This window comes from Bufo gargarizans, chromosome 7, assembly GCF_014858855.1.
Source record: "Bufo gargarizans isolate SCDJY-AF-19 chromosome 7, ASM1485885v1, whole genome shotgun sequence".
Lineage (NCBI taxonomy): Eukaryota > Metazoa > Chordata > Amphibia > Anura > Bufonidae > Bufo > Bufo gargarizans.
Window position 1 is genome coordinate 2,062,191 of NC_058086.1, and position 27,430 is coordinate 2,089,620.

The window sequence follows — 27,430 nt, forward strand, 5'->3', positions numbered from 1 at the left end:
TCCACCCAACAGCCCAAAAAAATGAGAATTACAGACATTTTGCTGAGTGAAAAATTGCTAAAGAGTGCCAGATAACAACAAATAATGGCCAGATGGGGGCGTGGCCTGGCTATGGTCTATGAAGAAGTGAGGACGCACGTTGCTCCAGCTCCTACCTCGGACCCGCTGAGAGACCTAAAATCTGAGGCACACCGCATCTGAAAAAGCAGATTATGGGACCCAAAAGAAAGAAGATCGGACCCCCATCCCTTAATCAGCCCGACTCCTCGCCTGCGCAGAACATCACGCGATTTCTGGCTCCTGGCCCACACAGCACAGCTCTGGCGCCATCTTGCTGCACGCCGCTTCTGACCGATCACGAGGAGAGCAGGGATGAAGACACAGACGTCGGGTGTTCCGGGGAGCGCACCGGAAGCTTCTCTCGGCTCAGCACTGGACGCGGAGGTAATGGGGGTGCAGGCCATAGGGGAATCACCTTCTTTCCTGCACGGTCGCCACAGTCCAGAGAGGAGGGAACCCCGCCATCACCCCTTCCGCTGTATACATACAGGAGGAGGGAGATTGGGATCTCTCCCTGGAACAAAGCCGCCAGGTGTCTACCCCCTCACCACCCCTGGCACAATATGCTTCTCCCTCCCCACCTGCCAGTTTAATAAATGAGGCAGAGCAACATTGCAGTGCCCTTGACCTCTTAAAGCTGCAGGACTTGCTATCCAAGTTGTTCGTCTATCCCTACCAAAGATGACATGGAAACCTATATCTCCAGACTGGAGCAGGGTTTTAAAATAGAAATACATAACATCAAGAATGAGTTTATTACCCAGAACGAGAAAGTAACAGAGATAGATGGTTTTGTGACACATCTATCTGCGACGCAGGACAAGCAGGGCGCTGAAGTTGAGGCTCGCTCTTTTCAAATACAATATCTGGCGAATATGCTAGACGACGCTGAGAATAGGGGACGTCGTAACAACATACGTGCCAGAGGACTGCCCGAGCCCATACCTGCAAAAGACCTGGACTCCACCTTGCGGCACATTTTTAATGATCTCCTACAGGTGCCCCGAGATAGTCCCCTGGAACTAGATAGAGCGCACAGGGCCTTAGGACCTAGGCCGGATAATCCAGATAGAACTAGGGATGTCATATGCCGGGTTCACAGATACCAACTCAAAGAGGCCATAATGAAAGGCGCCAGAGAAGCTGGTCAAGTAGTATTCCATGGGATACAGCTCCAAATTCTGGCAGACTTATCCCGGCTCACATTGCTCAAAAGAAAGGCGGTTCGGCCCTTGCTGTCCGTCCTTCAGCAGCAGAAAATTATGTATACTTGTGGCTTTCCTTTTCGCCTACAAGCTCGCATAAATGGCCGTACAGTGATACTTCGCCACCCCAGAGATATCTCGTCCTTCTCGGCGGCCCTGGGAATTCAGGACTGGCCATCCTTGCCAACTGGCCCGATGGTCGAAGTTAACCCACTACCTCAAAGGGCAACTAAACCTCCTAGACAAAGGAATCGCCCTACTACTGGGAACCTGAGGGGAGCCGAAGACCACTTCATTGAATAATGAGGACTGAACAATCTGAGGATACCTCGGTTATCGGAGCATACCCTTGTAAATGCCCCTTTCATAATCTGGCGGCAATTCTAAATCTGCAGAGGTTTGATCACTTAATCCGTGCAGACGACAAGGACGACAATCCTCAGCATACACCCCATTGATTGAAATGTACTTAGTTATACATTCATTGACCTATGGTTTAGTTATTGGGAGATGATCTCCCTAGGGGCCCCTTGGCCCGCAAATAGTATTATGCCAACAAGTCAGAGAGGGGATTGATGAGCGTTATCGTGGTCGCTTCCTGCGGGGTTTCAATTCAGTCCCTGATGATGTCAATCTGCCTTTCTGTACTTGCAATGTGTTGAATTAGCAGCTAGTTAATGTTGTTCTGCTCCTATGTAACATTGTGGTGTGCCCACCATACGAGTATTCAGTTACTCTCACCTTTTTCCTTCTTCTTCTGTGTCTCTCATTGCTTGTTCGGGGGGTGCGGCTTCTCTGTAGAAAGTTTGCTTCCGCACAGGGTATACGTCCCTTCTTGTGGACACTGCTGTCTTTTTGGTGTCCACACTAGACGTATCTACTACCCTCAACTTTCTTCATCTATTTTCTGTTCTGACTGTTCTATTTCCTTTTTTCTTGGTCCTTCCCTACGCCTTACCCCCCTTTTTCATATGCACAAACAGAGAGTTTCCATATTATTATGGCAAGAGACACATTTCAAGAGAGGCCACATAACCTCTCTCCGGGACCGATATTACACACAGTGGTACCACAGCCCAAGCTCAGATTCTAGGTCTAAAGTTGTTTCAGTGGCTGTCCATAAGTCTTTCAGAGTGGAGGTAACCGGTATAGAAACAGATGGAGAGGGGCGTTACATTTCGATTAAGCTGAAGATACAGGGGATTATGTTCACTGTGGTCAACTTGTATCTGCCCATTCATAATCAGATCTCTACTTGCAGAGCTTTCCTGGAACGCTTGCATGACTTTGCGGAAGGTCAGGTGCTGATCGGCGGGGATTTCAACTTCACAATGGATCCTGCTGTAGACTCCTCTGCTAACTCAGGTAGTATACCCGGTAGACAACTGAGGTCTCCTCGATCTTACCTTCATTCTCTCCAGCTTATTGACGTCTGGAGAGTTCTGAACCCCCAAGGCAAAGATTATACCTTCTATTCTATGCCTCACAATTCTTACAGCCGCATAGACTTGTTCCTAGTTAGCCACCACTCTTTAGCCTGGGGTCCGGAAGCTACGATTGGTGATATCTTATTCTCTGATCATGCCCCAGTATACCTTTCGTTTGAATTGCCAAATTTGACCTTTACGCCATGGAATTGGCATCTAAACGACAATCTCCTTAAAGATGCAGTATGTGTAGCGGACATTCAGCAGACCATTAAGGATTTCCTGTTTGACCATTCCTCTGATGACACATCTACTCCGACACAGTGGGAAGCACTAAAATGTGTCCTCAGAAGAGTCTTTATCAAACATGGGTCCAGACTCAAAAAAGAGAAAGCCCACAAGTTAACAGCATTACTGACAAGAGCCCATACTTTAGAATTACAACACAAACGGACTTTAGCACCGGACGTCCATGTAGAATTGGTGACAGTTAGGGACTCTATTAAGTCGTTAATAGATCAGACATATAAAAGCTTCTTGGATAGAGGTAAAAGATTCATGATTATGAATATTCCAATAAATGTGGCAGACCCCTGGCCCGAGCTCTCCATCCGAGAACAGCACAAACTTTTATCCTGGGCATACGAACCTCTATCGGTCATATGACTCATAACCCCGTAGACATAGTGGGGGAGTTTCGCTCTTATTATTCACAGTTATATAACATAAAGGGTCAATAATCTGACCTTCCTGCCTCATCATTAAATTCCTGAATCGAAAAGTATATTCTGATACGGCTCTCCCTACCATAGTGGATACCGACAGAGATTTGCTGGAGGCAGATTTCACAGTTTCGGAGATAATATGTGCCATCCAGGAATCTCCGTCTGGAAAAAGCCCAGGCCCCGATGGCTTCACACCAGCCTTTTTCAAACAGTTCATTTCCCCGGTTCTGACTAAGGTTTTCAATAGTATTGACGCAAATTCACGTTTTGTCACCCAATCATTGGAAGCCCATATCAGTGTAATCCCAAAACCCTGAAAAGATCACACTCTCGCATCAAACTACAGGCCCATATCCCTACTTAATTTAGATATTAATCTGTATTCCAAGCTGCTTGCTGAGAGGCTGGCTCCTCTGCTACCTCGGCTCATACACACTGACCAAGTGGGATTTGTTAGGGGTAGGGAAGCTAGAGACAATACGTTGAAAACTCTCCTGTTAACCAATGCGGCCAAACACACTGGTTCCCCTTTATGCCTATTATCAATCGATGCTGAAAAGGCATTTGATAGAGTACAATGGCAGTTCTTAGATTCCTCCTTAAGACAAATTGGGTTGGGCCCTAAATTTATGGATAGGATACGAGCATTATACTCTACCCCCACTGCCAAAGTCAGGGCTAACGGTATATTGTCACACGCTCTTCCCATATACAACGGCATGAGACAGGGGTGCCCTCTCTCTCCTCTGCTGTATGTAATAGTAATGGAACATTTGGCTAATGCTCTTCGCATGAACCCTTCAATACAAGGCATTAAAATGGTAGGAACACACTATAAAACTGCACTTTATGCAGACAACCTCCTTTTAAACATAACTCAACCACGTATCTCTATCCCCTCCATTTTGAAGGAGTTTGAGTATTTTGGCCATCTCAGTAACTTTAAAGTCAATTATTCCAAATCTGAGATTCTTAACGTTTCCATCCCGCAGGGAGAATTCACCGACATACTTACCTCTTTTCCATTTAGACACCAACCTTCTTCTTTAAAGTATTTAGGAATCCAAATACCGGCAGATATTGATCTTCTTTATAAACTGAATTACCTACCCCTTTTGGACCGTACCTTAAAAGACCTGAATAATTATAGCAAAATCGGGCTCTCTTGGTTTGGTAGAGTGAACGTTCTGAAAATGGACATATTACCAAAGTTTTTATACATTTTCCAGACTGTCCCTCTAACCCCACCTGCTATATTTTTTTGTACCATAAAATCTAAGATTCTCAGGTTTATTTGGGGCCCATTAAACCCCAGAATTGGTCTATGAACTCTCCATAGTCCAGGAGGGGAGTTAGTCTTCCGGACCTCAAGCTTTATCACTCAGCATCCATTATTACGCGGATTGTGGACTGGAATTTTCATCATACAGCTAAACAATGGAGCAATCTTTATATCCTATCTCACTTAAACATGCTCCATGGATGAACCAGAAGTACGCCCACGAGTCTCCAAACTTAACATAATGGCCTGACAGTCTTTAAAATTGTGGGATTCGTTCACTAATAAAGGGATTGGCTCTAGGAGGAATAGCCCCCACACGCCAATATTCCATAACCCGGCATTTTCAGCAAGTGTCTTTCTTGGGTTTACATACATCCTATATTTCTTCAAAAGGGGAACAGGGCTTCTTTAGTTCTACCCTTTCTGAGATGGAGAACTGTTTATCTTGACGTCCCCGCCGACACACCTAATCTCTGCAAAATACCAAAACCTGCTAGAAGGTTCGTACAAAGGTCCCCCAGGCTTTTTGAAAGGATGGGAGCAGGAATTAGGGTTCCCTTTGACGACCGCAGAATAGCAGAAGGCGTTTATTTTTACGCACAAGCTATCTATGGCATGCTCTGCCCAAGAGAAAAATTATAAAATCTTGACGCGTTGGTACAGATATCCGGTCAAGCTACATAGGATGTTCCCCTCTGTGTCTGACGTTTGTTGGCGTTGTGGGGTTGCCGAGGGTACATTGCTTCACATTTGGTGGGCCTGCAATAAGGTCAAACCTTTTCGGGAAAAGGTTTTCGCGATTTATAGATACATTACGAAACAAGCAGTTACAAATACCCCCCAAGTGGCGCTCCTCTCCATTTTACCGGGGTCTATTGCCTTTCAAAAGAAAAGTATCTTGAGATTTTGTGTGTCGGCGGCAAGATCGGTAATTCCCCGACATTGGCGTACTTCCCATGAACCCTCCATTGGAGGGTGGTACCAAGAGATGTTATATATAGCAAGAATGGAGGAAGTATCTGCTGAAAATTCTGGACAATCTGCTAAATACCATCAGATTTGGTCTGAGTGGTTGGATTTCCAGCGGTCACTAGATTCCATTGCTATGCTGTCTAGCTGAGTTCCTGCCTAGCCTTTACAGATTATCCCTACCCCTTCCCTCCTGTTCCTTCCTCCCCCCTCCCTCTCCTCTTCTTTAATCTCTCTTCTTTCTCTTCTGCTATCGTCTTCAGTTTATAGCTTTATGTTGTTAAAAGCGTTTCAGTGTAGGTACCTAGGCACTGACTGTATCTAGGATGCTCCTCCTTTCATACGGGAGTCGAGTAGCGCACCGTGAAATGTGTATTCAAACTACGCTTGTCTAGGTTTCTGGCCTTTTCTGATCCTTGTAAACTAAAACTGCACGCTATTCATTCTTGTCTTGTCAATATTCATATAAAATGTTTCAATAAAACAGTTTAAACATAATGGCCAGATATAGAGCTAACAACAGTTATATAAATTAAAGTCCACCTGCTCTGCCACTTACTTGAATATGCCCAAAAAAACATACCGCTGCTGGGTAACCTGTATAGGGTTGAACTACCCCGTCAAACACTTGAATCGCAAATAATGCTAAATGGTACCCGCGCTGGTATTAGCACATTACTTTACAAGATGTCCATTGGTCATAAATTCACAAGAATATACTTGCCAATTGCAGATGTATGTGAGGGGAAAGAAAATTCAATCCTGCTTCCAGTCCTGTAGGATCGCTATGTTCCTCCTCCTTATTGCTTCTGTTTGCACCCGAAGCCACGCACAGCTCCGGCCGGTAGCTGACGCGCACGAGGGGAAGCTGGAAGGTAGTTGTTGTGAAGAAACTTCAGTGTGACATCACGGGTGCCTCCAGGGACCAAAAAACCTTCCTTCATCCGGGATTCTTTTGCCTCACATACATCTGCAATTGGCAAGTATATTCTTGTGAATTTATGACCAATTGACATCCTGTAAAGGAATGTGCTAATACCAGCATGGTTAACAATGAAGGTATAACTACTGTGAGGTGGGCACAATAAGGTCATAACTACTTTTAAGGGGGCATAATGATGGATAATTACTGTGAGGGAGACACAATGTTGCCATAACTACTGTGAAGGGGGCACAATATGGGCATAACTACTGTGAAGTGGGCACAATTAAGGGATAATTACTGTGAAATCTATACCATTCTCAACCATACCATGGCCCAAAAACACTGTTGTTGTTTATTGGCTAACCTTTTTAGAATTTCTGTAAGCAGCAACAGACCCTGTTTCTGTAGTTCCATGTTGTTCATCTGCAGTACATGCTTTAAACTTTTTAGCACAGCCTCAATACCTAAACAAATAAAGAGATAAGAAAATGCAAAAATATTATGTACCTTTCTGGTCCAAATGTTCGTATGCATTATCTTGCAAGTTTTGCCTAATAGGCTGTGTATTAGAAATGCAATTCATATTTGTGGGGATGCAGATACTGGAACGGTTGATTGTTGTAACACTCTTGCTCTAATTATTTATATGCTGTGTATACGTCCGTGCTGTTCGGTGTTGTACCTTTTAATTTGACAAAAAAAAGTACAGCTACGTGTCAATATTTCTGATGCAACATTTTTGTAATGGTAGTCAATGGTGTCGCAATGCGACATGCTGCACCTGCCACACGACAGTCTCAAAAAAATCTGACCTGTCAACTCGCAATCACAGCATGTCACAATACGACACTAATGACTATTATTACCAAAAATCTTGCCTGACTTTTCAGTGATACATGTCGCCATTTAGCCCTAGCCTAAATCTAGAGTAACATCACATTTTGCCTCTATGTTCAGTGTATATGCATGAAATTGCCCCAAGGAATATATCTTATGTACCTGTAGACTATTATTAGCCAGATGTATACCAGGAGTCATTTCGGCATGCTATGTTGGCAAATATAAGTATACCTTTGATTCAACTGAACAGAAACCCATAGTCAACAGTTTACAAAAAGTATACGCATGGTGTACCTACTTTTTAATGAGTCATTGGCAGGAGGCTACAAATGATACCAGACAATAATGTCCAAACACAATGTGAACATAGCCTACATACAAGTGGTTGAAATTATAAGAAATAAAAATACCCTCCCTGATTCCATGTAGCAAGAAGATAAAATTAACATTGCTCCAAGAATTGCAAGCTGTAGACATCATTACATTAAGGGTGAAACTTGTTTCTACAGCCATATGCAAATACATCCTAAATTGTACAACAAATACCATTGTATGTCTATACAGTAGTAAATGATGGAGGCATAAATCCGATAGTACAGGGGCAGATTGGGACCTTAACCTCACAGCTATTTTCTAGTTTTGCCTTTTAATTTTTTATTCCCTGCCTTCCAGAAGCAATAACTTTTTTATTTTTCTGTTCACATAACCATAAGGGCTTGTTTTTTTCCTGGACCAGTTGTACTTGCTAATGATACCATTTAATACCCCATAGGATGTATTGGTAAGTCGGAACAAAAATATTAACAGGGTTGAACGTTAAAAAATGCAATTACGCTTTTGTGCTAACTACTTCAGGATGCAGACAGGTTTGAATATAACTTTTTTGGCTTTTTACTTCTTGCCTTCCAAGGCTATAACTTTTTTATTTTTCCAGGAAGAGTTGTGATTGTTCAATTTCATGTTCCATATAATGTATTGTGAAAATGTAAGGTTATGTTCACAGTAGTGTTATGAAATTCACCATATCTGACATTGACAGACACCAGTAGGTACTGCTGGATCATCATTGACTATAATGGGATCTGACAGTGATCTGACCTGTTTTGCATTTATGCTGGAATAGACTACCAGAACAGGCTGCCGAATCCCCTAAATGCTAATATGAACCTAGCGTCAGAATTATTTGGAGGGTGAAAAAAACAAAACATTTATACATTTTCAGATGCATCAATACCAATTATGCTTATTGTTTTATAAAAAATAAAATAAAAATTATTTTCATAAGTTAACAACATGACACACAGTGTACAGTATTATAGCAAGAAAGTGACAATCACATGGGTTACGCCATGTGGTTCTTAGGCTTTAGTTAGGAAATTACAAACTTAAACTTATATCACTTGACAAAGTAACGTAGATAGCACATACTAGTGTTTGTATATGAAAAATTATAAACTTTTTAAATTTGTAAACACTATTTAACCCATTTTTACCTGTTTTAAAGTCTCCTTAGAGGCTTTAAACCTAAGATCATTTGATTCCTTGTACTATTCCCAGTAATATTTTTCTATTGTGAATAAAGACTTTGCCAGCATTCTATTACACCCTGCCAGGGGAAGAATGTCATAGGACTGGTAACATGGCAGGCCCCCAGCTGCCATAGAAACCTATCCGCACCATTGCGGGGTGCTGATCAGACAATAGAGGGAGCCCCCTCCTGTCTAAGTTCTCAGATGCTGCGTTTACAATTGACCTTTGCAGAATGACGAGGATTGGCCAGGTGTGCAAAGGAGTTAAGGGTTTTGCTTTTATGGCATTTGTTGGGCAGTGAAAATGACAGGGTACCTTTATTCTGTGGGTAAATACAATTACAATGATACCAAATTTATATCCCACTGTTGGGAAGGAGTCATATCTATGTATTTGTCTGGCAAGCAGTGCTTTTACGGCATTTGTTGGGCAGTGAAAATGGCAGGGTACCTTTATTCTGTGGGTCAGTACAATTACAACGATACCAAATTTATATAGTTTTTCTTATATTTTAATACTTAAAAAAAATATAAAACTTTGAAAAAAAAATCTTTGCACTGCCATATTCTGACACTAGTGACTGATATTTTACCATCTACGGACCTGTGTAATCACTGAAGGATGCACAACAAGGATGTGTCAGAATAAGAATACATTATATATCGCTACTGTAGATAGATAATACAGGAAAACCAAAACCTGTAATAATCCGTCTAATGAAAGGATGGTCCACAGTCATCACACAGTGGTCAGTCTGACATTCAGCATAAACCACTCCTGTCTTCCAAATAAGAGGACTGTTCTTTGTAGTCTAACTTTTTTATTAGTAAAGGTGCAAAGGATCTAGTCGTGTAGTCTGCAGGATTATGGTGTGTGGGCACCTAGAGCCACTGTTTAGGACAAGTGGATCTCCTGATCCTTAGCACCAGATTGCAGACGTAGACGCAAAAGCGTCTGGTTATGTTGCAAATATATCCTAGGACTACCTTGCTGTCTCTATAAAACTCGACTTCTTTGATTTTCAGGTTCATTCCTCATAAGTTCAGCCAACTTCACTGCAAGCACAGCAGCGCAGAGCTCCAGTCTGGGAATCGTTTGTTTGCAAAGTGGCGCCAGTTTGGTCCGGCTCATGACAAATCCTTTATGGCATCGTTCTTTGATGTCAATGGTCTTTAGGTATGCTAGGGCTGCAATTGCCTTGACCAAAGTAGAAGATATACAATCTTTGCATCTTGACTTCAGTTGATGGCACAGAAGCATAGGGACGTGCCATGTGAAGGCTGGTCAAAGCTTCGAGAGACTTCTTCCAACCTGTCCAACAGGTCCTTTTTCTCTGTGGGAAGCGGATCATCCCAATCAGATGTCTCTTTGGTGATGTTTCTTAACATCATTTTACGTTGGATGGTAACAGGCGCTACGAATCCCAGAGGATCATATGAGCTGTTTATGGTGGACAGAACTCCTTTGTGTGTGAAGGGCTTTTCTTCCTTGCTAATTTGGAAGGTGAATGTGTCTGCCTTTAAATCCCAGAGCAAACCGAGGCTCCGCTGCTTGATCACTTGGTTCTTGGGGTCAGAAGGCCTCCATTAACTCATGGCTGTTGGAGGCGATTTTGTGCAACCTCAAATTAGATAAAGCGAGCATCTCTTGAGCCCTTTTCAGGAGACTGATTGCAGTCTTGTTCGTGGATTTCAAGCAGTCGTCCACGTAGAAATATTTTTCTACAAAGGATCTGAAATCTGACCTATACTTTGTTTCACCCTCTCGGACTTAATGCCTGAGACCGTAGATAGCGACGACAGGGGAAGGACTGTTTCCGAAGATGTGCACTCTGATTCGGTACGCTATAATATCTATATTGGGGTCGTTGTTGCGGTACCAGAAGAACCTCAAGTAGTTTCTGTGTTCTTCCTTGACGAGGAAGCAGTGGAAAATCTGTTGTATGTCGGCCATAAATGCTACAGAATCTCTGCGGAAGCGGAGAAGTACCTCTACAAGTATGTTGTTGAGGTCTGGACCAGACTGTAAGACATCATTTAGCGAGACACCTTCGTACCTGGCGCTTGAGTCGAATTCTACTCATATTTGCCCTGTTTTTTTAGGATGATACATGCCAATGCTGGGTAAGTACCAACACTCCTTGGAGTCTTAGCTCGTGGGTGCCATTTCTGCATGGTTGTTCTGGAATATTCTTTCCATGAAGGCAAAGAAACGTTCTCTCGTCTCTGGTGTCCTCTTAAGTTTGTGTTAGAGGGAGATGAATCGACTGTAGACAAGTTCTTTGTTGCTAGGTAAGCGTTGTCTCTGGGGTTTAAACGGTAAAGGTGCAACCCAGCTTTTTGACTTGTCTTTTACTATTCCTTGATCCATGATATCCAAGAACAGCCTGTCTTCTATGGACATTGGGACCCTGTTGTCTTCTCTTGTCCTGTGGAAGACTGTGCACCCTAAGTGATCTTGCCTACCATCGCAGGCGTGGTCTTCACAGGAGGAATCCATAAAAGGACAAGGCACAAGAGTGCTGTGTGGCAATTCTTTTATCAGGAAACTACTGTGACATGGCTGGAATAGATAAGGATGTCCATTTTCAAAAATGGAATAGAAAGTAGAGGGGCACTCCTTAAATGGGAACAGAAAACGGCAGTCAAGATAAAATTGTTATCTAAATTAATATTTAATATAAATCACACGCATCACATATAATATTCATATGAAAACCCACATCGATTAATGAAATAAAATAAAATAAACAGTGGGGTCCTAATTGCAGTAAAAGAGTTCAGGGGTTCATGGGACACTGCCCACAGTAGAAATCAGTCTCAGTAAATCCACATACACCTAAATGAAGTGTGAGAGGTGTGTGGTTAGATTGAATCAATTGAAGCAAAATTGCCACACAATGTCCAGCTTCAGGCCTCCAGAGCAGGGAAATCGATGATAAAATCAAGTCCTGGAGAAAATGGCAGTAAGCGCTTCTTACCGTGAGCCTTCAGTAGTCTCGCTGTAATCGAGTGGAGTGTCAGCCTAGCACAGCTGAACGCGGCGTCCCACGTGGTACAGAGTCAAAACGTGACGTCTCACGTGACTCACCAGCTGGAGCTATAGTAGCTGTAGTAGCGTATCTCTTTATATTTGTAAACACCACCTCAGATGCGAGACTGGTTCTACGAATGACCCCGACCGGCGTTGTCACTACTCGGTCACTTGTAGTATCGGGGGAAAAAAGACTTACTGTTCCAACTTGCCAAAACGCGTTTCAGGGTATACACCCCATTTTCAAGTGTGTTGGTGAGCATACTGTTGACTGAGGTCGGCTTGTGTGCTCCTTCTAGACAGAAGTCTCCTAGGTCAAGTCTCTGGGCGTATGGAGCGTTTTGGGGACCATTAATCTGTCCTCTAGCCTTGTGAACTCGTAGTATGTCTCTTCCAAGGAGTAAGTCTATCGGGGCTTCAGGGTCCAGTGCCGGTATCAAGTAAGCTATATGCCTCAGGTGGGGGTGGTATGCCGCTACCTCTGGTGTAGGTATCTCAGACCGGTTGTCAGGTATGGGATTGTACTCCAGTATGGTTGGCAGTGACAAGCAGGTCTGGAAATCCACGGACTCTACCTTGTACCTAGTTGCATGCATGTCCTTAAGGAGTAGGGAGAACCAGATCCTACGATGCTGAAGGTGTCAAATAAGGTGGATTTGATCATCTAAGATTGCATATACCTTGATCGCCTTATCTCGGTGGCCGACCGGATAAACTCTGATAAGGCAGATTTTTGAGCAGGACTTCCCTCCTGAGAGTCCTTTACAGATCTCTGTACAGTGAGAAGTGACTACTGCGCTGTCTATGTCAGTGTTTATCTGCTTTCCGTCATGCTCATCTGCTTGGGATGATAGTTGAGAAAGTGATCCAGGGTGTAAAGCAGTGTTGTGTTCTGTGCTACCGCATTCTGTCACATGGACATTACAGTTCCTGGCAAAGTGCAATGTTGTAGTGCAGAACCTGAAGCAGATGTTGTTTTCTTTGAGGAATTCTTTGCAGTCCGCTAAAGACTTCTCCCTCAAGGCTCTGCATTTTAGTCGAGGATGTGTTTTATTGTGCAGGGGGCATTCTTTGGTAAGATCTTTGAGTTTGTTCTCTTCTTGAGAAGACTTAAACAGCCTGTAAGGAGAACTTGTGGAGGCAATGTTAGTTTTGTGGACATCCACTGGTGTTTTATGAGATTTGACACCAGGAACAGTGGGACATGAAAATGTAAAGTCAAAACTGGGATCATTTCTAATACTCGCCTGTTGAGTAACAAAGTCTACAAACACAACAAAGGGGGGAATGGTACATTATGAACCTGTTTATAATGGGAACCATGCGTGATCCACTTATCCTGTAGTGTATAAGGGGGTTTTGGACAATCGGGTTGACACCTCTGGCGGTGTCCAGGAATGCTAGCCCTGGGAGATCTCTTTCTGCCTGAGCAACCTGTACCTCTATTAACAAGTCACTGAGTTCCCTGGGCTTCTGGTAACCCCCATTACTATTCTGGGAAAATTATCAATTCTCTTATATAAAGCATTTTCTATAGCTCCTATTGACCCATAAAACTCATCAAGTGTTTCCCACACCATCTTTAGGCCTTTTCCCGGATAGTTTATGTTAATGTCTCTGATTCTTTCGGCGTGTTCAGCAGACTCGCTTCCAATCCACTTTACAAAGAGATCTAACTCCTCACTAAAGGAAAGATGTAAGTCCCTTATAGCGTTCTGGAAGGAGGCTCGCCATGCCCTGTAGTTCTCGTGACGATCAGTGAACTTTATAAATCTTTTGATAACCAGCTCCCGTTTAGAAAAGAACTTAGCTGTGACGATTTGCGATCCACAGTGATACTAGTAAATCGCGAATGCGCCATATTTCGCAATCACAGGGACACCAGAGCCTTCACTAAAAATCTTCTCTTTTCACTAAAGGAGTAATTCACAGAGCAGAGGTGCCATTATCACTTCCTTGTGACAAACCTTTCCTGCCCCATGCCAAGTTGAGTAGCCATCAATCTAGTTCTCTTATGACAGAACCTCCTAAACCTGGTCTTTCTGCGCCATAGTGTCTCCAATACCAGCAGGGTTCTCACACCTTCAGTCTTGCCAGTGCGCTTCAAAGAGAGCAGGACAGATTCTTATCAGACAGCTGTTTGAGACACAAAAAGAGGTCACCGGGCAGCCACCTCTAATACATAGCTTTCATATTTGCGTCCATATTTCCTGGGTTCGGAACCAATGCACTGAACCATCTATTCAGGGATTATTCCGGCCCCAATAATACACCTTTCAGGAAATCGGCCAGTCAATCAGAGATTCTCTCTCTCAGATATCAAAGCTCTCAGGGAATCCAAATGGTAATTCTATCCTGTTTGGTATCAGAGGATCTGTAAAATTGTGCTGATTCTCAATATTACCTCTATGTCCTAATTTGACCCACAGATACAGAGAAACTGGCACAGCAAAGATTCAGACAGATTTCCTCTGTCCAGGGCAGGAACTGCCCCTCTTCAAATTATCCAAGGCTGGACTTGTGCGGGTCACAACCCCTCCCCACTACAGAGTGGGTAAAACCCTGTGACACATTCAGCCCTGGGTCCTTCTTCTACCATCTGACGTTGACTAACATCACGACCGCCTGCTGGACAAGGGCACACCCCACCATCTTGGATTATTCTACAAAGATTTTGCCTTTTACTGGACTTTACCACGGTAATTCTGAACTTACAGACATTCTATTCCCTTCCACCTCTTACCTATTTCTATCCAAACCAATCTGGTCAACTGGCAGGTATATTTATCTGTCAGCTTTAATGTATATATTTTTGTGTATAGTTTTAGAATAAAAGCTAACGATTTCATCGTTCCAGTTTTGCCCTTGTTACTTGATGACCTGATCTATGCTAAGAACTCTGTCCTCAGAAGACATACTACCAAATTGTTTTATTTTTATAACTTGTTAATGTACTAGCTAGGTTGCAAATAACCGTTTCGTCCCTTTAGGATTAGCTAGCCGGGGTCTCTTCGCCCCGATTCAATACGAAGAATTTTATTTTTACCGATTGTACATACAATCGTGATTGTATCCTGTCTGGGCCCACCAAGCAATCTTAAACGTTTTCTGTGCTCACAGTGGATTCGCCTCCAGAAGTCTCTAGTGGAGACCTGTATGGCAACTGTGGCTTAGTACGACGGGATTGGCGGGTGGTTGTCACATTAGCAAAGTCCATGGCGGCCTGGTTAGAGCTAATATTATCCAGTGTGTTGTTGTTATGCTGCAAGTGTGGTATATCACCATACCTTTTAGGGGTTTCTGGCTTAGGGAAGACTGTATAATACCATTCTGATGTGAAGGTTGTCCCTTTAAGTCGAAGTGAAGGTTGTAGCTTCTATTCTGTAGGACGGTAGTTGTGGCTGGCATCGATTTGTCGCATACCGTCCTGCTTGAGGTACTGTGGTTCAAAGTAGGATCTGTAAAGGCTGGCTGATATGCTGGATCATAGTTGTTATCTGTCTTGAGATGCTGATGGACATATTCTGAGACACTCTGTCCTGCATCTTGTTGATCTAGGTCTGGCCCAAGTACTTGGCTGTGTTTCTCGGATTCGGGAAACTCCAAGGTTTCTAGGAACTCTGCTTTGGGCCACTGCGGCTGCCGATTCTTTCTCTGCAGCGAGTTTTTCCAGTGACGCTTGCAGACATGCCGTCTCTTCTTCCAGTAACGCCTTCTCTTTTTCCTTTGACTCTTGCAGGCATGGTCTCTCTTTTTCCTTTTATGCTCTCTCTTTCTTTAGTTGCATCTCTTGTGCAGCAAAGGAAAACCTTACTTTTGCAGCCTCAGCTTCTGCACAGGCGAGAGCAGCCTATTCTTTTATTGAGGATTGAGAAATTGCTAGAGCAGCTTGCTCGCGACCTGTTCCTGTATGATGATGCCAGACTAGCAGACATTGTGTGCCTTTTGCTGGCTGCTTAATGTCTCTGTGCAGACTCAGACTAGGTAGGAACGGACTTCAGCGTGGCCTGGATCGTGCTGCACTTGCCGTGGGCTGCGCTCTCGCTTCTTGTGACTGTATGGCAGCTGCTGCAACCTTGTACACAGGACCGTGTGTGTGATGGAGGCTCCATATAGTCAGATCCACTATCGCTGGTGACTAGTATCGGTTTTACTGTTCTGTCTTCATACACGTTCACACAGTGTGCAGTCTGACATTAAGCATAAACCATTCCTGTCTTCCAAATAAGAGGACTGTTCTTTTAAGTCTAACTTGTTTATCTCCAGAAGGATATTGATACTTTGAAGAGAGTTCAGAGAAGAGCTACTAAACTAGTACATGGATTGCAGGATAAAACTTAGCAGTAAAGATTAAAGGACCTTAACATGTATAGCGTGGAAAAAAGACGAGACAGAGGGGATATGATAGAAATTTTTTAATACATAAAGGGAATCAACAAGGTAAAAGAGGAGAAAATATTTAAAAGAAGAAAAACTGCTACAAGAGGACATTTTTAAATTAGAGGGGCAAAGTTTTAAAAGTAGTATCACAAAGTATTACTTTACTGAGAGAGTAGTGGATGCATGGAATAGCCTTCCTGCAGAAGTGGTAGATGCAAATACAGTGAAGAAGTTTAAGCATGCATGGGATGGGCATAAGGCCATCCTTCATATAAGATAGGGCCAGGGGCTATTCATAGTATTCAGTATATTGGGCAAACTAGATGGGCCAAATGGTTCTTATCTGCTGACACATTCTATGTTTCTATTGGTAAAACAGGATTGTTGATTGGCAAAACAGGATTGTTTGGTAAAAACTACAAGAATACAAAAAACATGTATAAGTATAAAGTATAGATAGCATATAAAATAACATTACAATACTGAAGCATATGATAAAATGGCTGCCTTTACATAAGATTGCATGGCAAGCTAGTCTTTGTAACAGGAAAAACAAAGTGTAATACAACTTAACACCGCTAGATGGTGCTATAACCACATTAAACACTTCAGAAATAGAAAGACTGGGGCAGACCTGATCTGTAATGACTCTCTAACTCAGCTGCGCAGAACACACATTCATATTGACATACTGGATGAAGAAATGGTAAGGTAAGATCAAACAATAAAGGAAGATAAAGGTGGAGAGATATATCCATGACCGCAGGTGTATTGGGATAAGAATGAACTAGTGGAGGAGAGTCAGTGACAATGATATGGATTTTGCTCCTATATATCCCACTGTGGGGAAGGAGTTGTATCTATGTATTTGTCTGGCAAGCATATTTTGATACAGATAAGTAATATTCATCAGAGTAATAACTTATTGGATGTGTGGCGAAGGGTACTTTCACACTTGTGGCAGAGGATTCCGACAGGCAGTTCCGTCGCCGGATCCACAAAAACGTATGCAAACTGATGGCATTTGGCAGACGGATCAGGATACTGATCCATCTGACAAATGCATTGAAATGCCGGATCCGTCTTTCTGGTGTGATCTGGAAAAACGCATCTAGCATTTATTTATTTTTAATATGTTTTGCGGTCTGAGCATGCGTAGACCGCAAAAACTGATCTGTTTTGCCGGAACACTCGGGGCTGGATCCGGCATTAATGCATTTGAATGGGAAAAAATGCCGGCATGTGTTCTGGAATTTTGGACAGAGATAAAACCGCAGCATGCTGAGGTATTATCTCCGTCCTGAAAAGGCAAAAAGACTGAACTAAAGACATCCTGATGCATCCTGAACGGATTGCTCTCCATTCAGAATGCATTAGGATAAAACTGATCAGCTATTTTCCCATATTGAGCCCCTAGGACGGAACTCAATGCCGGAAAAGAATAACACTAGTGTGAAAGTACCCTAATTGGAATATTTTTATTGTCTAGTTATCACTAGTTTAGTAGACATTAATAAGTGCGCTATTAGTGACCTATGCTTAGCAGAGAAAGAATCCATGTCAAGAGCCTTCTCGGGTGTAAGGGAGGTGGTAGTGTTAGGCTAGAGTGACATGTCTTGCAAGACTACTTGTCGCTTAAAAGTCACGCAACATTTTTTATAATGATAGTCAATGGTGTTGCACTGCGACATGTTGTGACTGAGACACGACAGTTGCAAAAAATCCATCCAAGTTGGATTTTTGTGTGACTGTCGCATTTTAGTCGCAAAAAATTTCTCACGACATTGGTTCGACACATGTCGCAGTGTAATTGTTCCCTTTTTGTCGCACGATACATGTCGCCGTGTGGCCCAAGCCTTAGTAATGGTTGGTTGCGCACCACAATGGTTTTATTTGTTCACATTCCCAAAGAATATGGAAAAGAGCCCCTCTATTGGTGCAATGTCTCCAACTCAACAGAGAACATGACGTAATAATTAAAGAAGCATTCTGTATTTTTTTATCTTACATATATTACTAACTAACCACCAGTATTCTAGCAGTGTAATTTGTTACACCCTAAGGCCTCTTTCACACTACTGTATGGCGATTCCGTATGGTTTCCGTATACGATCCGTTTTTTACGGATCCAAAACGGAAGATAAAAAAAATTTACATCATCATTTTGGACACATCTCCTTTTTCACTCCCCCTATTTAACTTGGTTATGTGATAGTTATGACTCCATTTTATGCAGCTACTTGCAGCATTGATAGCGTACTTGGAATCCTGTGTTTGGCAGAAATTGGTTTCTGGCTACAATTTTCTGTTGCATGATGGCTGAGGAGGTTTCTCAGGAACATGGATATCAGCCTACTATGGTGAACGTCGAACCGAGGACGAGGCATTGGGTGCACAGGAAGGGTCGATTCCACACACTGTACATGGATCTGCAACAGCATCCTGAGAAATTTCCTGGGTATTGTCGTATGTCTGTGAACAGCTCTGACTTGTTGTTACAGTCTCTACGCTTCACATACCAGGACACACATCTGAGGTGCTGCATTTCTCCAGAGGAACGGCTCATCATCACGTTGAGGTATGTGTATTTATCATTATTTATGTAATAGTGTAGATGCAATGTGATCATGTGCATCTAATGATAAATGTAAAATGTGGGGAGTGACAGTATATGTAATTACGCATTTTTTTTTATTGTGTCTTTCAGATTTTTGGCTACTGGGAATTCATTTTCATCTCTGCATTATGAGTTCCTGCTGGGAGTCTCAACGATTTCTCGGATAGTTAGTCAAACCTGTGATTTGATTTGGCAGCGACTCTGGGAAGCGGTGATGCCAGAGCCCAAGGCTGAGGATTGGATCCGAATTGCTGAGGGTTTTCATGTCAATGCACATTTTCCTAACTGTATTTGGGCACTGGATGGTAAACACATATGTGTTAAGAAGCCTCCTCACTCAGGGTCCTGGGACTACAATTATAAACAGTATTTTTCTGTCGTTCTAATGGCCTTGGCTGACAGTACTTACAAGTTTATAATTGTGGTTATTGGGGCCTATGGGAGCACTGCAGATGCGCGCATTTTCAGTACTTCTAAAATGTGTGAGAGACTTCCAGCCAACCAGCTTGCCCTCCCAGAGCCCAGATTGCTGCCAGGTTCTGCGGGACCACCGGCTCCATTTGTTATTGTGGCTGATGAAGGGTTTGCTTTGACACCACGTGTCATGCGGCCCTTCCCCAGACACAACCTGGATGACAGCAAAAGTATATGTATCGGCTGAGTCGAGCCAGTCGGTATGTTGAATGTGCATTTGGAATACTCTCACACAAGTGGAGTATTACTGTCATCCATACAGATGTTGCTGGACAATGCCACCCTGGTTATTAAAGCATGTGTGATCCTGCATAACTTTGTTAGGATTCATGATGCTCCGTCAGAAATTGATGATGTTGCACCTGGTACTTCTTCATCATCTGGAGGGTTGGACCAGACCCTACATGGACGACCTGGAACAGCAGGGTTTGCAGTTCGGGACCTCTATGAGCAATATTTTTCAAGTTCTGAGGGTGCATTGCCGTGGCAGATGGACGTAGTTCATGGCAGACTATGAAGTGTCTGGACTCTGGTCATCTTAGTATTTGTTCTAGTGAATGTTTGTATTTTTCTAGTGATTTTTTATTTTTTATTTTTTGGGGGGGGGGGGGGGGGGGGGTTTATATGTAGCTAGTGTAGGGACTCACAAGACAAAGGGGACCCTTGACGTGGGCTTGTGGGCTGGGGTTAAAATGTAGGCCCATTCAAAAAAATAATAATCTATGTTGTCAATCATGTTTTTTTTTATATATATATATATATATATATATATATATATTTTTTTTTTTTTTTATTATTTCAGTTTCATAAGAACATATACATTTGTACACGAAACACATCAACTTTAACAGTAAAAAAAATCCAGATTAACAATTAATAATGAAAATTACAAGTTTTTTTATGGATGCTGCGACGTGTGTATTGGGGTGTGTGGACATACCGGGATTGGTGCCTGAAAGGAGGTTAGCTATAATAAGAATGCTTTATCAAGCTAGGAAGATAATAGCTTTTCACTGGATAGATGTTCAACCACCATCAGTAGATGAATGGGTAAAAAAGGTGCATGTATTGATTAGTCTAGAGAACTATGTGTACCAAAAAAGAAACTGTGTTAAAAAGTTTGAGAGGATTTGGTCACTTTGGATTCAACATTATAATCTACAAACGTGAGGGGGTGAATGTGGGATTGAGTGAGGGAGAAACTGAGAGCCCTGGGATGAAGGTGGCACATAACATGGGAACTTGAATAGGGTATCTTGTAAAATGTATCATATTGCTTAAAGTATGCTATACTGACTTGAACTATTGTAATACGTGCAGTTACTGTATTGTACCGAGATGTCAGACCATATGGTGCAAAATTATTTATATGCTCTTGTCTCATGGGGTTATGTTGGGGGGAGGGGGGAGGGATTGGGGGGGGGGCAGTGTTCTGTCTGTGTTTAAAATTGAAAATCTTCAATAAAAAGTATCTGATTTAAAAAAAAAAAGTTTTTTCTCCCTTACCACTCCCCTTTATTTAATACCCACCCACCACCCTTAGGGGAGAGGGGGGGGGGCGAGAAAAATAAATAAATAAAAATTTTAACACGTGTCCAGCCCTATAATAACCAATTTTTCCATATTTAGTCAAGATTTTTGGATTTTTTTTGCTATGGCCCTCCATCACCCGTTCTTCTTTAATCAGATTATCGATTGCTTTTCTCCACTGACCCGCTGTCAGGGGGGGTCTTCCTTTACCCATTTCCTAAGTATGAGGAGTCTAGCTTGAAATAATACTTTACTCAGGACCAATCTCATCTTTTTATTTAACTTCAAATGTTTGGTTGCCCCTAATATACAAGTTACTGGATCTTCAGATATTTGAACCTTCAAGAATAGAAATACAGTCTCTGCTATTTCTGTCCAATATCTGAACAGTCTGGGGCATCTCCAGAAACAGTGTATTAAGTCTGCTCTCTCTCCCCTACATTTTGGGCACTTATCTGAAGCAATCACACTCACAAAGAATGTTCAACATCCACGGGGATCTATGTAATCTATGAACTATAAAAAACAGTGAGATCTTATGTGAGCCCCTATTCGAGACCCTAGTATAACTTCTGAGGGCATCTTTCCATTTCTCTTCCGTAAAAAATTCTAATTCGCTCTCCCATTTTTTCCCAGCAAGCATTATGGTCCGTTTACTCTTTCCCTCCATCAAAATCTTATATCTCCTTGCGGTTATTCCTCCTCTTTCCCCTCCGTTGGTAAAATTGTACAACATATCTGATTTTTCCCTTCTGTACTTATCCTCCTGCTCCACTGTCCGCAACGCATTCCTGAGCTGAAAGTATTTATTCATATCCTTTTGGGGGATCCCAATCCTCCCTCTCGCACTGGAAGCTGAAGCACTTCTTTCTTTATCCAAGGAATAGCACCTTTCCAAATAAATTCCCCCATTAGGCTATCGAATAGCTTAAAAATATTCTGCGGTAATCTCAATGGGGCATTTTGTAAAACGTAGAGTATTTTTGGGAGGAAAACCATTCTTATTAGGTTTACCCGACCCTGTATTGACATTGGTAATCTTTTCCAAATATGTATTTTGGTTTTAAGTTCTTTTATTAAGGGGGGTACATTTAATTTTTCATATTCTTCTATATTTCCAGAAATTTGTATGCCTAGATATTTGAAATGCTCATGTTTTTCAAGGACATGCACCCTTGAATCTCCCTGTGATTGTCAGTCTCCTAATAACATATGTGATTTCCCCCAATATTTAAACCAGAAAAAAAAACGTATCAATTATTTCTATTACTCTATTAAACTGATCCCCAGTATTGTGCAAAAACAATAAAATATTGTCCGCGTACATTAACTTATTAACATAAAAATTATTTTTCTTCTCCACCCACGCATTGAAACCCTTTAATCTCCCTATCATCTCTTATTATACTTGCCAGAGGCTCAATTGCGATAGCAAATAGTAATGGGGAGAGAGGGCTTCCTTGCCTAGTGGCTCGGTAAAGGGCAAGTGGCAGGGACAAGCTCTCACCATTACTCTAGCCCTTGGATTGAGATATACAAGCTGAATCCATCTTATAAATCCCTCCCCTATACCAATCCTTTTTAATACTACCCATAAATACTCCCATTTGATACAATCAAATGCCTTTTGGGAGTCTAGTGAAAGTACCGTTTTCTCCCCTGCTTCTAATCTGTTGGCTTCGATATTAAGGAACAACCTTCTTATATTTGAATATATTGTTCTACCAGGTATAAAGCCTGTCTGATCTTCATTTATTACTACTTTAATAACCTTCGACAACCTATCAGCCAGGACCTTTGCCAGAATTTTAACATCCGTGTTTAGGAGAGCTATTGGCCTGTATGACCCAGGATCCAATTGTTCTTCCCCCTTTTTTGGAATTAATGTGATAATTGCCTCTTTCATGGAGTCCGGTAGATCACCTCATTTTTGGGCCTCTAAGAATAGGTCTAAATCTTGTTTTGAATATTGTACCCTGGACTTATATAGTTCCAGGAAATATTCCAAGAACACTTTTTTGATACCTTCCGATGTACTAATTATTTCGCCCATTTTCTCTCTAATCGCCCCAATCCAGGATTTCCCCCTTTGATTTCTTAGTATACTTTGCTAAGATTTTACCAACCTTTTCACCATCTGAGGCTAACCGGATCCCTTGAAAAAGTTGTTATTTCCTACCTCTTTCTAATTGATGTATTTTTAACTTTTCCTGTTCTTCCTCCCAAACTCTCCTATTACAACAAGTGGGGTACCTTATACATGCTATTCTTGCTTCTTGTTCTTTTTTCAGTACATTAGCGCTTTCTCTAGTACTTTTTTTCCAGTGATTCACCTTTTTAAACAACAATCCTCTCAAATATGCCTTAGCAGTGTCCCAGATAATTAACCTACTAGCGGAGTCCTTATTTCCCTTAAAAAATTTTTTTAGTTCTTCGATTATACTCTCTTTATCTGGGATCAGTGGTAACCAATGGGGATTGAACTTAAACAATGGCAAAATATTATTTTTATTGAGGTCTAATTCAATTACCACTGCGCTATGATCTGATAGGGACATGGGTACGTACTTTATCCTAATCCTATTTTGGGACATTACATTTTTGTTTCCCAGGACCATATCTATTCTTGACCAAGTTTGATGTGTTTTATGAATAACAAGAGTACATGGCTTCATCCGGGTTCTGAAAACGCCAAACATCAACCCAATTAAATTCCTGGGCTAGTTTAAAAAAAATCTACATTTTGTGTTCTTCCCCCTCTGCTAGACGTTCTATCCCTGAGTGGATCTATTACCGCATTATAGTCTCCTATCGCAATCATTACACACTCCTGTCTATTCAACATAAATCTGTGCAATTGATACAAGACATCTGGCTTATATGGTGGTGGAATATATTTATTAGCAATTACGGTTTTAATCCCTTCTATGTTGCAGTGTATTCATCGGCCTCACATACCACACACTCAAATTTGATCTTATTATGTATCAAGATTGACACCCCTCTAGAATAAGTAGTACAGACGTGGACAAAATTGTTGGTACCCTTTGGTCAATGAAAGAAAAAGTCACAATGGTCACAGAAATAACTTTAATCTGACAAAAGTAATAATAAATTAAAATTCTATAAATGTTAACCAATGAAAGTCAGACATTGTTTTTCAACCATGCTTCAACAGAATTATGTAAAAAAATAAACTCATGAAACAGGCATGGACAAAAATGATGGTACCCCTAGAAAACACAGAACATAATGTGACCAAAGGGACATGTTAATTCAAGGTGTGTCCACTAATTAGCATCACAGGTGTCTACAACCTTGTAATCAGCCATTGGGCCTATATATATGGCTCCAGGTAATCACTGTGTTGTTTGGTGATATGGTGTGTACCACACTCGACATGGACCAGAGGAAGCAAAGGAAAGAGCTGTCTCAAGAGATCAGAAAGAAAATTATAGACAAGCATGTTAAAGGTAAAGGCTATAAGACCATCTCCAAGCAACTAGATGTTCCTGTGAGTACAGTTGCACATATTATTCATAAGTTTAAGATCCATGGGACTGTAGCCAACCTCCCTGGACGTGGCCGCAGGAGGAAAATTGATGACAAATCTAAGAGACGGATAATCCGAATGGTAACAAAAGAGCCTAGAAAGACTTCTAAAGAGATTCAAGGTGAACTTCATGCTCAAGGAACATCAGTGTCAGATCGCACCATCCGTCGTTGTTTGAGCCAAAGTGGACTACATGGGAGACGACCAAGGAGGACACCATTGTTGAAAACGAATCATAAAAAAGCAAGACTGGAATATGCCAAACTACATGTTGACAAGCCACAAAGCTTCTGGGAGAATGTCCTGTGGACAGATGAGACAAAAATCGAAGTTTTTGCCAAGGCACATCAGCTGTATGTTCACAGACGAAAAAATGAAGCATATCAAGAAAAGAACACTGTCCCTACTGTGAAACATGGAGGAGGCTCTGTTATGTTCTGGGGCTGCTTTGCTGCGTCTGGCACAGGGTGTCTTGAATCTGTGCAGGGTACAATGAAATCTCAAGACTATCAAGGAATTCTAGAGAGAAATGTACTAGCCAGTGTCAGAAAGCTTGGTCTCAGTCGCAGGTCATGGGTCTTGCAACAGGACAATGACCCAAAACACACCGCTAAAAACACCCAAGAATGGCTAAGAGGAAAAAATTGGACTATTCTAAAGTGGCCTTCTATGAGCCCTGACCTCAATCCTATTGAGCATCTTTGGAAGGAGCTGAAACATGCAGTCTGGAAAAGGCACCCTTCAAACCGGACACAACTGGAGCAGTTTGCTCATGAGGAGTGGGCCAAAATACCTGCTGAGAGGTGCAGATGTCTCATTGACAGTTACAGGAAGCGTTTGATTGCAGTGATTGCCTCAAAAGGTTGCGCAACAAAATATTAAGTTAGGGGTACCATCATTTTTGTCCATGCCTGTTTCATGAGTTTATTTTTTTACATAATTCTGTTGAAGCATGGTTGAAAAACAATGTCTGACTTTCATTGGTTAACATTTATAGAATTTTAATTTATTATTACTTTTGTCAGATTAAAGTTATTTCTGTGACCATTGTGACTTTTTCTTTCATTGACCAAAGGGTACCAACAATTTTGTCCACGTCTGTATATACGGAGTGATACCCTTCCACCATCCATCTCCTCCCAAACCACCTTAGTGATTCCTTATCCAAGTGGGTCTCTTGAAGACCAATGATGGCTGGCAAGAACCTCTTCATCCACTCAAGGATAGCATATCTCTTAACTCTCTCTCGCAGACCTCTCACATTCAACGAAAGGATCCTAACCATCTAGCAGAGAGGGAAGAGCAAAACGAAAAACAGAAAAAAAAAAAAAAGGTCCCCCTCTCCCTCATCCCATAGATATCCCCCCACCCTAAAAAGTCCCCCCCTCTGCTAGCCAGCAGTCGGGGCAACTCCATAACCACGCATAAAGGCTCCTTTCCGCTCTGCCACCCCCAGCCTCAAAGGCCCTCCCCGTCCGCCCACTCGCTAACCTCTTCCGGAGTCTGGAAAAACACACTCTTTCCTTTATATTCCACCCTTAATTTTGCCGGAAAAAGTAAGCTGTACTTTAGACCTGCCTCCCTTAATATTTTTTTTACAGTTATAAAATCTCTTCTACGGGCATTAGTATTAATATTTTTTTTACAGTTATAAAATCTCTTCTACGGGCATTAGTATTAGCTGAGTAATCTGGAAAAAGTCTTAACTTTTCACACTGTATCTGATATTTTTCAGAATTTCTAGCATCGGCTATTATAATATTGCGGTCCTTAGCTAATAGACATTTCACCAATATCGGTCTAGGATAATCCCCTGGGACCCTATTTTTTGTAGGGGCCCTATGTGCTCTTTCAATAGCGAACAGGGGGGAGAGAATACCCTCTTTACAATTCTCCCTTATCCATTTCTCCATAAATTCAGTACAATTATCCCCCTCTGGGATCCCTACACATCTTATATTGGATCTTCTTGGTCTATCTTCTTGATTAGTTAGTTTTTGTTCCATCTTAGCATTTATCTGTTTCAAAAGTACCACCTCCTTCTCTAAATTCTGAACAGAGTGTTCCAGGACAGGAATTCTTTTCTCCATCTCATACAAGCGCTGCCTTACTTTCTCCATCTCGTCCCGTATTACAGTAACATCTATTTGCACTGCCCCAAGCTGCGTCACTATATTACCCATTAAATTTTCCATCCTAGAGACAGTGCAAAATATGTCCTGCATCATTCTTGCGTCTGTTTCTGTAAATGTCGCCAAGATTCCCCTATCTCCCCTCTCCCTTCTCATGCGTCGAGCCTTGGGGCCCGACATCTATGTTTATTTCTTTTTGTGGGGATCTAGACCCAAGCGAGTTCGGAACCAAGAACTTATTTAAACCCTGTTGTTTAGACCCGCTCTCTAACCCAGTTACTGATCGCCTAGCGGTACTCCCCGTAGGGCCGCGCTGTTCCTCCCTTTTTTTAATGGCATTTTAAATTTTGTCCTCTTTTTCCCCTCCCTTCCCTCACCTTCCCCCCTCCACGTTACACTAATATACTTGTCGTATGTCGTACGGCAAAACCTCAGATCCAGCAATATGCTAACCTACAAATCTAGGATCCTACCGAAAATATTATAACAAACTGTCAGTTGAAGCAACCATACATTTGTTAAAGACATACATTATTAGTATAATTAGTATATTATATTAGTATAGTATAGTATATTAGTATAGGGGAAGGCGGAGAGAGGAGAAAGAAAATAAAAAAGACAATTCCAACAGGTTAAAACACTTTCCTGATGTCCATGAATACCACAAAAAAATAAAATAAAAATGAAAGAGTCCAATTCCAAAAAGACAGGAGGAAAGAAAGTCACAATAGTGGCGCAGCAGATAGTC

At 41.9% G+C, this 27,430-nt stretch overlaps 1 protein-coding gene across 1 annotated transcript in view; it reads right to left on the minus strand.

Annotated features, from left to right (window-relative positions):
* Positions 1–27,430, minus strand: part of MEI1 (meiotic double-stranded break formation protein 1) — a 502,988-nt gene that overhangs the window by 276,834 nt on the left and 198,724 nt on the right. The window contains exon 10 of the mRNA XM_044301444.1: positions 6,958–7,057. Coding sequence (XP_044157379.1) covers positions 6,958–7,057 — 100 coding nt within the window. The remainder of the gene's footprint in view (positions 1–6,957; positions 7,058–27,430) is intronic.